Source organism: Onychostoma macrolepis, chromosome 20 (assembly GCF_012432095.1).
Source record: "Onychostoma macrolepis isolate SWU-2019 chromosome 20, ASM1243209v1, whole genome shotgun sequence".
NCBI classification, from domain to species: domain Eukaryota; kingdom Metazoa; phylum Chordata; class Actinopteri; order Cypriniformes; family Cyprinidae; genus Onychostoma; species Onychostoma macrolepis.
The window spans coordinates 30,501,475-30,515,458 of NC_081174.1; the positions used below are offsets into that span (position 1 = coordinate 30,501,475).

The 13,984-nt window shown below is 33.9% G+C and overlaps 1 protein-coding gene across 2 annotated transcripts; it reads left to right on the forward strand.

The window, feature by feature from the left end:
* The first annotated feature begins 24 nt into the window (after positions 1-24).
* gptl (glutamic--pyruvic transaminase-like) lies at positions 25-12,339 on the forward strand. Of its 2 annotated transcripts, XM_058754851.1 has the most exons (12): positions 68-196; positions 1,580-1,646; positions 2,187-2,282; positions 2,670-2,778; positions 6,395-6,528; positions 6,689-6,926; positions 8,039-8,116; positions 8,195-8,333; positions 8,672-8,846; positions 10,810-10,965; positions 11,752-11,852; positions 11,961-12,339. In XM_058754851.1, the coding sequence occupies exons 3-12, from the start codon at positions 2,190-2,192 to the stop codon at positions 12,088-12,090; spliced, it is 1,353 nt and encodes a 450-aa protein (XP_058610834.1). In that variant the 5' UTR covers positions 68-196; positions 1,580-1,646; positions 2,187-2,189; the 3' UTR covers positions 12,091-12,339. The 2 variants fall into 2 exon arrangements, with proteins under 2 accessions (XP_058610833.1, XP_058610834.1); XM_058754850.1 differs by lacking the exon at positions 1,580-1,646 and having other exon boundaries at positions 25-196.
* The last annotated feature ends 1,645 nt before the right edge of the window (positions 12,340-13,984 follow it).

Sequence of the window (13,984 nt, forward strand, 5' to 3'; positions counted from 1 at the left end):
GCATCACTTCTGCTCACAGTGCCGTGTGAATGTGCTGCTTATACTGCTGGATAAAACATGACTGAGAGTTACAGGGACTGAAATCTGCCATATATTGCATGAGAGGAGAGACACTGAGCTGTTTGCCGACCGGAAGACATCTAAAGACATGTCTGATCTGATAAAAACCAGACAACCTTCAGCCGAGGAAGAGCAGGTAAAATAATACACACTAAATAGTCATATAAACAAATTATTGTGATTTAAATGGAAAAAAGATACAGTAAAAATCTTTTTCTGTAAGATACAGTGAAATTGTAATCTGAAATACTGTTTTTGGACAGAAAAGATTTTTTAGGGAAATCTTTAATACGACAATTTTAGTTAATTCTTTAGGCACCAATTCTCTTTATTAACTGGCTGCTTATAAGCAAGCATATTACTAGCATTTTAACTGTTTATTAGTACTTATTAATGCCTTATTCAGCATGAGCATATTAATTCTACCCTACACCTAAATTTAACTACCTTACTAACTATTAAGAAGCAGTAATTAGGAGTTTATTGAGGAAAAAGTCAGAGTTAATAGTGAGAACTGGATGTGAAAACAAAATGTGACTCAATTTTAATTGTTTCTATTTTACAGTAAAACATTTTAAAATGTCTTAAAATTATCTTTTTTAATCTCTGTAATCTATTTTGTATTTAAAGATTGACTTTTCTTCATTTAATATTAGTTATGTACATATTGGTGTTTGTTACATACTGTATGTATTATGACATATCAAGGCTGAAATGCACACAGATATTATTATTTTATACTTCTGATGACTCAGAGTTCATTTCAGTATCAACTTTTGGATGTTCATCCTAAAATCCAATTAATAATAAGTTAATAGCCTAATAATGATGATGATGATTTTAACATTAAACCTATATATATTTATTATAATAATAATGTTTTTTTTTTTTTTTTTTTAACTTTATTTAGTAAAATCACACACAAATGATTCAATAGTTGTCATCCACACTGTAAAAATAATGTTTTTTTTCAAAGTTGTGAATATGTGTGTTATGTGTATATTCAATGTGTTACTGTCTGAATTAAAAGGTTCACGAAGCCACTCTGAAGTTCCGATCTAAATCAAATGATTCGTGATATTTTCTCTGAAGTCCCGAATTGAATCAAATGATTCGCTACGATCTGATTGGAGCGCTTCAAAACAGTGAATCATTTTGCAATGCAATGGTTAAACTTTAACTGATTCTGAGGTTCACCCATCACTATATGCATGCCTGTAGCCAGCTATGAGACCTCAGTAAATTTTTCATGTTCAAAAATAAAATTTGAAAATGAAAATGATCGCTGAAGACGCTGATGGAGTGAATGAGGCGCGGGCGCAGCCTCCGTGTTGCCAGATCCAGCAATTATAAGCGTTTTTGGACTTGTCATTTCCACTTTAGAAAGTTAATAAAGTAGGACGATGCAGTTTAGGGTCACCGATATCTTTATCTTATCTTAATTGCAAAATACTTTAAATAATTTCTGTTTATTTTTATATATTTATCTATGGGTTTTTTTGTTTGTTTGTTTTAATAGCAATATCTGGCACTTAAACTGACAGTAATCAAATGGACAGGTTATTGCTGACAGGATAGCACATTCGGTAAGGGAAACGCAATATCATGATGTTATCTGTCAGAAATGTTATCAACACTGTCAAAAACAGTAGTATTTAACAGTAGTACACAGATCTGTAGAACAAGTAGGTTACAGAATGAAATTAAATACACAAGCTATGAAGAAGTCTATGCTATGTCATTCATTTTTCACAAATCATGCTAAAAACATTCATAAGAGCACTAGACAATGTTATCAGCTATATAGCAATGGTTATTAATAAAAACTATAACAGTAATATGTATTGTTGCATGAATAATAAACAGCTGATAACATTTTGATGCAATAAATAGGGTTTAAAAATGATCATCCCTTCAAAACAGAGGAAACATCTTTCACAAACATCTACAAGTCTGTCTCTTTTGAAGTGCCTTAGTGTGTATTTGTATTTGTTGCAAGTGAATCACTTGAACTGAATGATCGAAGTCACAAGTTTGAATCAATCAGAGCGGTTCCAGCGTAAATGACTCACTCAATGTCCCTACTAAATAAGGCCCCTGCTAACATCACATCACTCCTTTGGCAGGGGATGAATATGAACGGGTCCTTCAGGAAGGTTCTGGATTTGAGTTCTGGAGACCCTCACAGCAGTGGAATCAAGCCAGTAACCTTTGTGAGACAGGTCAGGCAAGTTGTTCATTGTTTCTTAAATAAGTGACATATTGAGCATAGATGATCACTGACTAAATTGCAGAAGAGCACAGAATGTGACCTGCACTCTGGTTTTGTGGAACAGAACGTCTGAACAAAACCGACTCTATTGACTTCAATGCACATTGCTGCTTTATTGTGAATGATTCATCAGTTGCTCGTTAATATAATGAACACAATGTTTCTCCTCATAATCTTTCATCAAAATGTAACAATGCACTCTGCTTCTGAAAGCACATTTGCTTTTGAATCAAGTCACATTGCTTTTTTCTTGCTGTAGGCTACTGTACATCCTGAAACACGTCACACTAGAGAAGTGAGCGAATGGTGTTTGATATTGATTTCTTGTGTCTGGCAGGTCACAGCTGGATGTGTGTATCCCAGAATCCTGCAGGGTGATGCTCTTCCTCCTGACGCTCGTCTCAGAGCTCAGAAACTCCTCAGTCACTTTGATGGAGGCAGTATCGGTAAAGATTCTGTGTGTTTATGGAAAATTGTCAGCGCATATACAGGCTACATTTTATATTGATATATCTTTTTTCTTTTTTTGAGATTGGCCCATCAATCTGAATGTCTAAATATTATTATAAAATAATTATTTTATTTATTTTAATTATTTTAACTAATTATTATATAATATGCTATATTTATAACTTCTAATTAACATATTATAATTTCTAATTAATTTGATATTTAATGTAGTTTGTAATATATATATATATATGTGTGTGTGTGTGTGTGTGTGTGTGTGTGTGTGTGTGTATGTATACATATATACAGTATATGTGTATATATATATATATATATATATATATATATACAGTTATGGCCAAAAATATTGGCACCCTTGGTAAATATGATCAAAGCATGCTGTGAAATTTAATCTGCATTGTTAATCCTTTTGATATTTTATTTAAAAACCTTTCATTGGATAATAAGAATTTAAAATGGGGGGAAATATCATTATGAAATAAATGTTTTTCTCAAATACACGTTGGACACAATTATTGGCACCCCTAGAAATTCTTATGAGTAAAATATCTCTGAAGTATATTCTCATTCATATTCACAATTTTGAGCACTCCAGGGTGATTATGAACATGAAATTATCCAGCCATGGCTTCCTGTTTCACAGAAATATAAATAGGAGGGAAAACAAAGCCCAAATTTCCTTAATCATCCATCACAATGAGAAAAACCAAAGAATATATTTCTGATGTGCAGCAAAAGATAATTGAGCTTCACAAATTAGTGAAGTGGCTTTAAGAAAAGCGCAAGAGCAGTGAAAATTCCCATTTCCACCATCAGGGCAATAATTAAGAATTTCCAATCAACATAAAATGTTAGGAAACTGCCTGGAAGAGGACGTGTGTCTATATTGTCCTAATGCACGGTGAGAAGGAGAGTTTGAGTGGATAAAGACTCTCCAAGGACCACAGCTGGAGAATTGCAGAAAATAGTTGAGTCTCAGGTCAGAAAACCTTAAAAAAAGGTCAAACATCAGCTACATCAGCACATGTTGTTCGGGAGGGTTTCAAGAAAAATTCTCCTCGCTCATCCAAAAACAAACTCCAGCATATTCAGTTATCAGACACGACTGGAACTTCAAATGGAACTGGCTTCTATGGTCAGATGAAACTAAAAAATGAGCTTTTTAGCAGCAAACACTCAAGATGGGTTTGGTGAACACAGGGATAAAAAGTACCCCATGTGTACAATGAAATATACTGCTGTATTTTTGATGTTGTGGGCCTATATTTCTGCTGGAGCTCCTGGACATCTTGTTTAGACGCATGGCATCATGGAGTCTATCAAATACCAACAGATAAAAAATCAATAAGTGACTGACTCTGTTAGAAATCTTATAATGGGCCATGTTTGGATCTTCCAACCGCACAATAATCCAAACACAAACCTCAAAAACAACACAAACATGGGTCACTGAGCACAAAACCAAGCTTCTGCTGGCCATTCCAGTCCTCTGACCTGAACCCTGTAGAACATGAGTGACCTGAAGAGAAGAAGCAGCAACATGGAGCTGTGAATCTAAAGGGTCTGGAGTGATTCTGGATGAAGGAATGGTCTCTGATCTCTCGTCAGGTGTCTCTAACCTCATCAGGCATTATAGGAGAACATTTAGAGCTGTTAAACTGGCAAATGGAGGTTTCAAAAAGTATTGAATAAAAGGGTGCCGTTAATTGTGGCCAATGTGTATTAGAGAAAAAACATTTATTTCATAATGATATTTCCCCCCATTTTAAATTCTTATTATCCAATGAAAGGTTAGACTTTTGTGAATTTTTTAAATAAAAGATCAAAAGGATTAACAATGCAGATTAATTTTCACAGACTTCTTTGATCATATTTACCAAGGGTGCCGATATTTTTGTCCATGACTGTATGTGTGTATATATATGCATATATATATATATATATAAGCAATATCACATGAGTAGACGTGAGACGGTGTCTGTGTAGACTGTGTATCGGCACGGCTGTGATTCGGTCGCAGGCCGAGTGCTGTAGGTAATCACAGCGTGCTGATATGCAGCCATGTCTCATGTCTACGAGTGTGAAATTGCATTTATTCAACAGTTCGATGGCATGAGTGTGTAAATACATAAACAACAACAACGGAGTGTCTTTAAAAGATCTCTTTTGTGCAGAACTACCTCCTTCCACCACGGATTCAAATCTAAAGTTGACAGTGTAACAGCTGAGCCCAAGCCTCTGTTACTAATTCCAACACGTCACTTTAGAAATAGTAACAAAGGATTGTTGAGTTGCTCATTGGAATCTTATTGTATTACTATATTAAAATCTCACTGTATTATGCAGAGTGTTATGAGAGAGTGTGATTACCTGCCCCAGATAGCACACGTACGTCTGCAAGATGTCTGTTAAAGATCTCTTGATGTGGAAAGCATCTGCTGGGTACAAACGTCTGACAGACGTCTTTCAGATGTCAGTTTTACATACAGTTACATTCTAAATCATAAACATCTTAAAGACATCTAATATACATCTATTTGACATCTGATAGGAAACGTCCTATACACATATTGCAGATGAGCAATGAATTGAATCGATGAATTGAATTGAATGAGCAAACACTCTAAAAAATATGCCTTGCAGTCATAAATGCAGACGTCAGATAGACGTCTCTGTGATTTATGTGTGCTATCAGTGGCATCTGATACAGCATTCATTCTATTATTATTCATTCTATTAATAATAAACATTAGTTTGAATGTCCGCTGATGAAAGCGTTATCTTTGTCGTATCATTAATATCCCTTCATCTGTTAAGAGTGATTTCTGATGACAGCGCTGCTCAGTGCGTTTGTTCGCTGCATCAGTCTGTTGTTGAGACTAAAAACAACTTCCGTTTGCATTTATTTTTCAGTATAAAATTCTTTACTGCTGACTCACTCATAAAAACAGTCTCTTGTCGCCATGTAATGGCGGAACAATGAAACTAAAATCACCATCACGAATACGAACCGTTTCTCAATGCTAAACACTATTATTAAAATAATATTTATATAAAATATTATTTATTAAATAATAATATTTAATAAACAACAACGGCCATCATAAATTTGCTAGGCAATTCAGTCAAAAGTACAAAGGCAGTGCTCTGATATACAGCATTGAATTTACATAAACATGAGATTTTGCCAAAACTATCTTCTCTGGAACAAATAGTAGATTAATGAGACCAAAGACTGCCTGTTAGATTTACCCAAAACCAGAAGATTCCCAAAAACAATTCCTGGCCGAGGTGAGGTGAGCTCACATGTCTGAAAACTTTGAAGCTAATTTTCAAATAGAGGTTTTCTTTATTAACAAACTGCATATTTGAACTTTAAACAAGCACATTCTCGCCTGAAAACCTCTTAAACTTACATTCTGTGACACAAAAACAGTAATATTTATAAAATGATACTAAATTTGGGTGTCCGTGTATATATGTGTATATATAATTTTCATTTTTAATATTGCATTTTTAATATTTGCTAAAACTGTCATGTGACCTGTGAGACTCGCATCTGATTGGCTGTCTGGTCACTTCTCTTGTCAGGTTCATACACAGATACCTGTGGATCAATGCATGTGAGAAACACTATAGCAAAGTCTATTATTCTGCGGGACGGAGGCGTGCCGTCCAGTCCAGAGCAAGTCTTCATCACTGTTGACACCCAGAGAGCTTTGATGGTACAAGCCAAAATCACTTATATTATAACTTTAGCTGTGGGTAATTAGAGGCATGTTTCAGTGTAGAAAATCTTTTTATTGTGGAGTAAAGATCTACTGCTGATGGCCTTGATCATTGATAAAGTTCATCAAGCTCATATCATTACTGAACTGAATGCAGGCGATGCTGAGGCTGCTCTGCCAATCAGAGGGTGTGTCTGCGGTTATGATCCCAGACCCCGCCCCTCACACTCTGACACGCCTCCTGGACAGAATGGGTGTGGTTCCGGTGACCTATCAGCTGCGAGAGCAGAGTGGGTGGAGCTTTGGGAGGGCGGAGCTAAACAGAGCCATTCAGGCGTCGAGAGGGCGGTGCTTTCCACTGGCGATTTACATCAGTAACCCTGGCAACCCCACAGGTACGGGGCAATATATACACAATATATTCATAATGATTTTGCGGGTGATTTAATATGAAGCACTACTGTGAAAATACTGTGATTCTTCTGGTTTCATAATTGTTATGTTAAGATGTTTTGACAGCAGCACTGATTTAAATTTCAGGAGCAAAAACAGTGTTAGATATGGAAGCTTTATATTAATAATTGTATTTAACTGTGACATTTTATCTCACAGTTCAGACAGTTTTTCTTGCAATTTGAAGATATCCCAGAATTTGTGAGAATAAAAAGTCGCAATAACCTTTTAAAAATATTTTTTCAAATTAAATTAAACTTTTTCTTTCTTTCTTTTTTCTTGATTATACACTCATATATACACTAGCTTTTTATATGTCACAATACCGTTTTTTTCTGAAATAAAAATGTCAAATAAAAAAATGTAAACGTGGAATTCCACCTTTTTATCTCACAAGAAGCCTTTTTTCTCGCAATTGTGAATTTATATATCACAATTCAGACATTTCCTCTCAGAGTTGCGAATCATATTTATATCGTATATTATCATATATATTTTAGCATATATATATATAAAATCATACTTTTTTTCTTGCAATTTGGTGATCAGAATCAGAATCAAATGATCGATTTCAATCAATGAAGTCTTGAATCAAAACTCTCGAGTAAACTTGTGTAAAAAAAGATTCAATTTATTTGAATTAAATATTTTAATTCTTACAATAAATATTTTGCAATAACAACAATGCACTAGTCAGCAATGACTGTTTTAGCTTTTACAGTAAATATATAAATTATGCATCTAATACTGTTAAAAAGCTGCAATATATTTAGGGTAATTTTTAATCTGTATTGCTCAGCCCTAATAGAGATATGCACACAGAACAGAGATTAATTAACCATCTAAAACTGAATTATTAATTACAGGTGCTAATCCTCTGATTAAAGGTTTGATCGAAGTGTTAAAATGACTTCAAATTGTGATACTTTGTGATGTACATGATACTCCAAGGCAGAATATTATAGTGTCATGATAGTAATGAAGAGCTATGCTAATACTGTGGTTGTTTTTGTTGGTGAAATGATAAATTGTCATATATATGTGGATTTTCCAGGTCATGTTCAGAGCAGAGAGTGCATTCAGGATGTGATTCGCTTTGCTGCAGATGAAGAGCTTTTCTTGTTGGTCGATGAGGAAAGTGTTTAGGATTTAATCTTCATTATTTAGTCATGTTTTTTTCTTGGTATAATAATGATATTTTCTCTATCTCAGGTTTATCAGGACACAGTTTTTGCGGACGGCTCAGAGTTTGTGTCCTATAAGCGTGTTCTGGCTGAGATGGGCGAACCTTATTCTGATGGAGTTCAGCTGGCCTCGCTGCATTCGCTCTCCAACGGCATCATGGGAGAGTCAGTTTTCAAATCAATCTTTCCTTATATCGGGGATAATAAAATCAAATGAACATAATAAATGAACATCAAAGAAGTCTCTTCTGCTCACCAAGGCTGCATTTATTTGATCAAAAATACTATAACAATTGTGAAATATTATTATGATTTAAAATATGTGTTTTCTATGTGAATATCTGGAAAACTGTAATTGATTTCTGTGATCAAAGCTGTATTTTCAGCATCATTACTCTAGTCTTCAGTGTCACATGAAACATTTCTGATTTAATTAAACTTAAAAACAGTAAAAGTGACGTCTCCAGTATAGGTCTGCTCATTCAGTGTTTGTGTCTGAGCAGGTGTGGTTTCAGGACGGGGTATATGGAGCTGGTGAACGTTGATGAAGCTGTAATGTTATACGCTGAGGTTCTTCTGATGGGAGATCTGTGCCCTCCTGTGATTGGTCAGATCGCTCTGGATGTCATGGCTGATCCGCCCCGTCCTGGAGAACCTTCCTACAGTTTATACACACAGGTACGTGCCAAAACTATGGAAGCTCATTTCTGCCATAAATCCTTTTTTTTTTTAAATTCTTGCAATTCTGAGTTTATATCTCACTATTTATGCTTTTTTTTTTCTCGCAATTCTAAGTTATATATCACAATTTGGAATTTTTCTCGCAAATGTGAGATCATTTTGAATTTTTTTTTTTCGTAAAAATGTTTATATCAAAATTTGTGTTATTTTCTTGCAATTCTGAGTTTATATCTTGCAATTCAGACACTTTCCCTCACAATTCAAATATATATGACACAATTCAAATGTGATTTTATATGTGACCCTGGACGACAAAACCAGTCTTAAGTGTCAATTTTTCGAAATTGAGATTTATACATCATCTGAAAGCTGAATAAACCATTGATGTATGGTTTGTTAGGATCGGACAATATTTGGCTGAGATACAACTATTAGAAAATCTGGAATCTGAGGGTGCAAAAAAATCTAAATATTGAAAAAAATCTCCTTTAAAGTTGTTCAAATGAAGTTTTTAGCAATGCATATTACTAATCAAAAATGAAGTTTTGATACAATTACGGTAAGAAATTTACAAAATATCTTCATAGAACATGATCTTTATTTAATATCCTAATGATTTTTGGCATAAAAGAAAAATCGATAATTTTGACCCATACGATGTATTTTTGGCTATTGCTACAAATATACCCCAGCGACTTAAGACTGGTTTTGTGCTCCAGGGTCACAAATCTCATAAACTAAGACTTTTTCTTATGAATCTCAGTTTTTAATCTCACAATTCAGACTTTTTTTTATTGTAAATCTCAGTTTATGTCTCACAATTTTGACTTTTTTTTCATAGACCTGAGTTTATATCACTATTTGTGCTTTTTTTCTCGCAATTCTGAGTTATAGCTCACAATTTGGACTTTTTCTGTAAACCTGTTTATATCACAATTTGTTTTATTTTCTTGCAATTCTGTTTATATCTCACAATTCTGAGTTTATATCTTGCAATTCAGACACTTTCCCTCACAATTCAAACTTATATGACACAATTCAGACTTTTTTCTCACAAATGTTATTTTATATCTCACAATTCAGACTTTTTTCTCACAAATGTTATTTTATATCTCACAATTCAGACTTTTTTAAAATTGTGAATCTCAGTTCATGTCTCACAATTTTTTTTTTTGCAAATCTGCATTTACATCTCACAATTAACCGTTTTTTTCTTGTGAATCACAGTTTATTCTGACTTTTTCTGGCAAGTCTGAATTTACATCACAATTTTGACTGTGATATAAAAAGCTGCAATTACCTTGTTTTTCATGCTTCCATAAAAAACACACATTATAAAACATAAAATCTTATTGATTGAGCTGTTTTTGAAGTTCCTGCAGTAGCATTGTTTAATAATATGATTTATATTTATAATATTTGCCTTTTCATAATATGATTTATTTTTAAGCATTGTTTTTTTATGATTTTAATTATGATTATTAATTATTTATTATGATTATTTTGAATTATACATGTAATTATTTGGAATGGAATAAATTCTGTATTACCACACAACTGCAAAGGAGTGATCAAACATTATTTATTGTGTAATTAATATGTGACCCTGGAGCACAAAACCAGTCTTAAGTCGCTGGGGTATATTTGTAGCAATAGCCAAAAATACATTGTATGGGTCAAAATTATTGATTTTTCTTCTATGCCAAAAATCATTAGGATATTAAGTAAAGATCATGTTCCATGAAGATATTTTGTAAATTTCTTACCATAAATATATCAAAACTTAGTAATTAGTAATATGCATTGCTAAGAACTTCATTTGGACGACTTTAAAGGAGATTTTCTCAATATTTAGATTTTTTTACACCCTAAGATTCCAGATTTTCAAATAGTTGTATTTGAAATATGTATTTGTATATGTATTTTTTAAGCGTGTGTGTGTGTGTGTGTGTGTGTTCAGGAGGTGGCGTCTCGGCTGATGACTCTGAAGTGTAACGTCTCCAGAGCTGTCGAGTTCATTAATGATCTTCCAGGATTCAGCTGTCGGTCAGTTCAGAGTGGAATCTTCATCTATCCACACCTGACTCTTCCTCACTCAGCGCCGACACACTCAGAGGTGCACACACACACACACACACACACACACACACACCTTATCATACAAATTCACCCCCATTTCATTCCAAACTTGTATGACTTTCTGTCTTCTAAGAAACACAAAAGGAGACGTTAGACAGAATGTGCAGGCTGCTCTTTTACATACAGTGAAAAATATGTGCAAAAAAGGAAGAAACATTTATAGTTTGTATTAATATGTTAAAATATTTTTTATTATAATTTTCAATTGTCATCTTAATTTTAGATAGTTTTAGTTTTTTTGTTATTTGTTGTTTTTATTTTTAAATATGTCTTTTAAATACTTATTATAAAACTTTTAAATATGTCTCTATATTTATTTTTTCTATTAATTTTTATTTTAGTTATTCATCTACTTTTTCAGCTGCTTACACACATTTTCAAAACTTTGCCTCTTTTTTTTCAAAACTTTACACACAAATCCAAGAATTGCACACAAAATGCAAAATGCATCACATCTCTTGGTTTTGCAGATTTGGTGTGTGCTTCTGCTGTTTGAGTGCCAGCTTTCAGAAATTGTGTTAGAAGTAAAGATTTTGTGTGCAAGCAGTTGAAAAAAACTGTAAACGGTATCACAGTGCTTGCAACTCCAAGGTCATGGGTTCGATTTCCAGTGAATGATGATGACAAACAGTGTATATTTTGAATGCAATGTGAGTTCACAAATGTAAATCATCACTATTACATTACAATGAGATATACTGTGATTTTTTTCCCAAAGGCAGTAACTCATTGTTTGTGTGTGTGTGTGTGTGTGTGTGTGTAGTCAGTGGGGTTGTTGTACAGCAGGAGGTTGTTGGAGGATCAAGGTGTGTGTGTTGGGTTCAGTGAAGATCACACACATTCACAGAGCTGCTGCCACTTGAGGTACTGTGACCTTTTCAGACATGCAACAGACACACACACACACACACACACACACACACTCTCTCTCTCAACAACCTGTCGCTGTGTGTGTGTGTGTGTGTGTTTTAGGCTGTGTGTGCTGACGCCATCAGAAGAACTGGAGGAAGCTCTCCATCGCCTTCAATGTTTTCACTTTCAGTTCCTTAAAGAATACTGTGATCCCGGAGAAACAGTCAGTGAACCACAACAGAGCATTTAAATTAAAAATTTTATTAATGCACCGATTCATATACAGATGAAACTCTACATGGGCTGTTCACACTATGCAGCACATTTTCATGCAAATCGTATTAGTATGCTACACATTACACATCATGTAATCTTTTTTGCTGCTAGTTTGATCAAATTACACAAATCGGTTTATTAACATTTAATATAGTAATATTAACATGAGTATTGAAGGTGTTTGAAGGTGTTTTTAATTATAAATTAAAAGTGTCTGAGCATATTTTTGAAAGTCTGTTAAATGCTTTTTTTTTTAGAAATACTTACGCATGTACATTTTTACAAATGTGACACTGGAGCACAAAACCAGTCGCTGGGGTATATTTTTAGCAATAGCCAAAAATACACTCTGTACGGGTCAAAATTATTGATTTTTTTTTTTATGCCAAAACTCATTGGGATATTAAGTAAAGATCATGTTCCATGAAGATATTTTGTAAATTTCCTACTGTAAATATATAAAAACTTAATTTTTGATTAGTAATATGCATTGCTAAGAACTTCATTTGGATAACTTTAAAGGCGATTTTCTCAATATTTAGATTTTTTTGCACCCTCAGATTCCAGATTTTCAAATAGTTCAATAGAAAGAATATTTATTCAGCTTTCAGATGATGTATAAATCTAAATTTTGGAAAATTGACCCTTATGACTGGTTTTGTGGTCCAGTGTCACAAATGTCCTGCAGAACAGGAACACATCTTTTTGTCAATATTGTGATCTCTAGATAGCTGAATTTCTAAGAAGTCACGTAACAGTGAAGTACGTAATTTCGCCACTAAAAGGAACCGCAAAAATAAACAGAACACGCCCCCTGTCAGCCATTGGTTGAACAAATAGATAACCCCACCTGCAACACACGCCATTGGTTGAACATTATATTATTTAACAAATGGATTCTCAAAAGTGGATTGACAACTCATATAACCACCTTAATTACCAAGGTATTTAATCATTTTTCCAAATTACTTAAAACAATACAATTTGTAGGCATATAAAAACACACTGAAATAAAATGAATAACCATGCAAACTAAGAATACTGCAGAAATGTGTGTATATATACACACACACACACACACTTTTTTGCCAAAAGTATTGGCACCCCTTCTAATTAACAGGTTTGACTCCTTTAGTAATTTCCATGAGTACAAATCTCAATGTTTAAGCATATAATGATATTCTTAGGAGTTGTGTGCTTCTAATTTTATATCAACAGTTTAGACAGGACCCTTTTCTATTCTAACATGAGACCCTCTGTGTATAAGGCAAGGTTCAAACAGAAATGATTGATTGAGTCAGTGTGGAAGAACTTGACTGCTCTGCAGATCTTGAGCCAAAAACTCATCAGCAAACACCAATGACTTGTACATACACTATATGGACAAAAGTATTGGCACACCCCCTTCATTAGAACAGAAAAAGGCACTTCCAAAACGGTGGCAACAAAGATGGAAACATAATTCATGTATTTAAAAATTATATTTCCATCTCTGTTGCAACAGTTTTAGAAGTGTTTAAAATGACTGTATCCCATATGCACAAGTCATTGGTGTTTGCTGATGAGTTTTTGGCTCAAGATCTGCATTTAAAGTCACACCAGAGGTGTTTTCTGCAGAGCAGTCAAGTTCTTCCACACTGACTCAATCAATCATTTCTGTTTGAACCTTGCCTTATACACAGAGGGTCTCATGTCAGAATAGAAAAGGGTCCTGTCCAAACTGTTGATATAAAATTAGAAGCACACAACTCCCAAGAATATCATTATATGCTTAAACATTAAGATTTGTACTCATGGAAACTACTAAAGTTCATTAGAAAGGGGTGTCCTAATACGTTTGGAAATGTGTGTGTAGTTAATTCCATCTT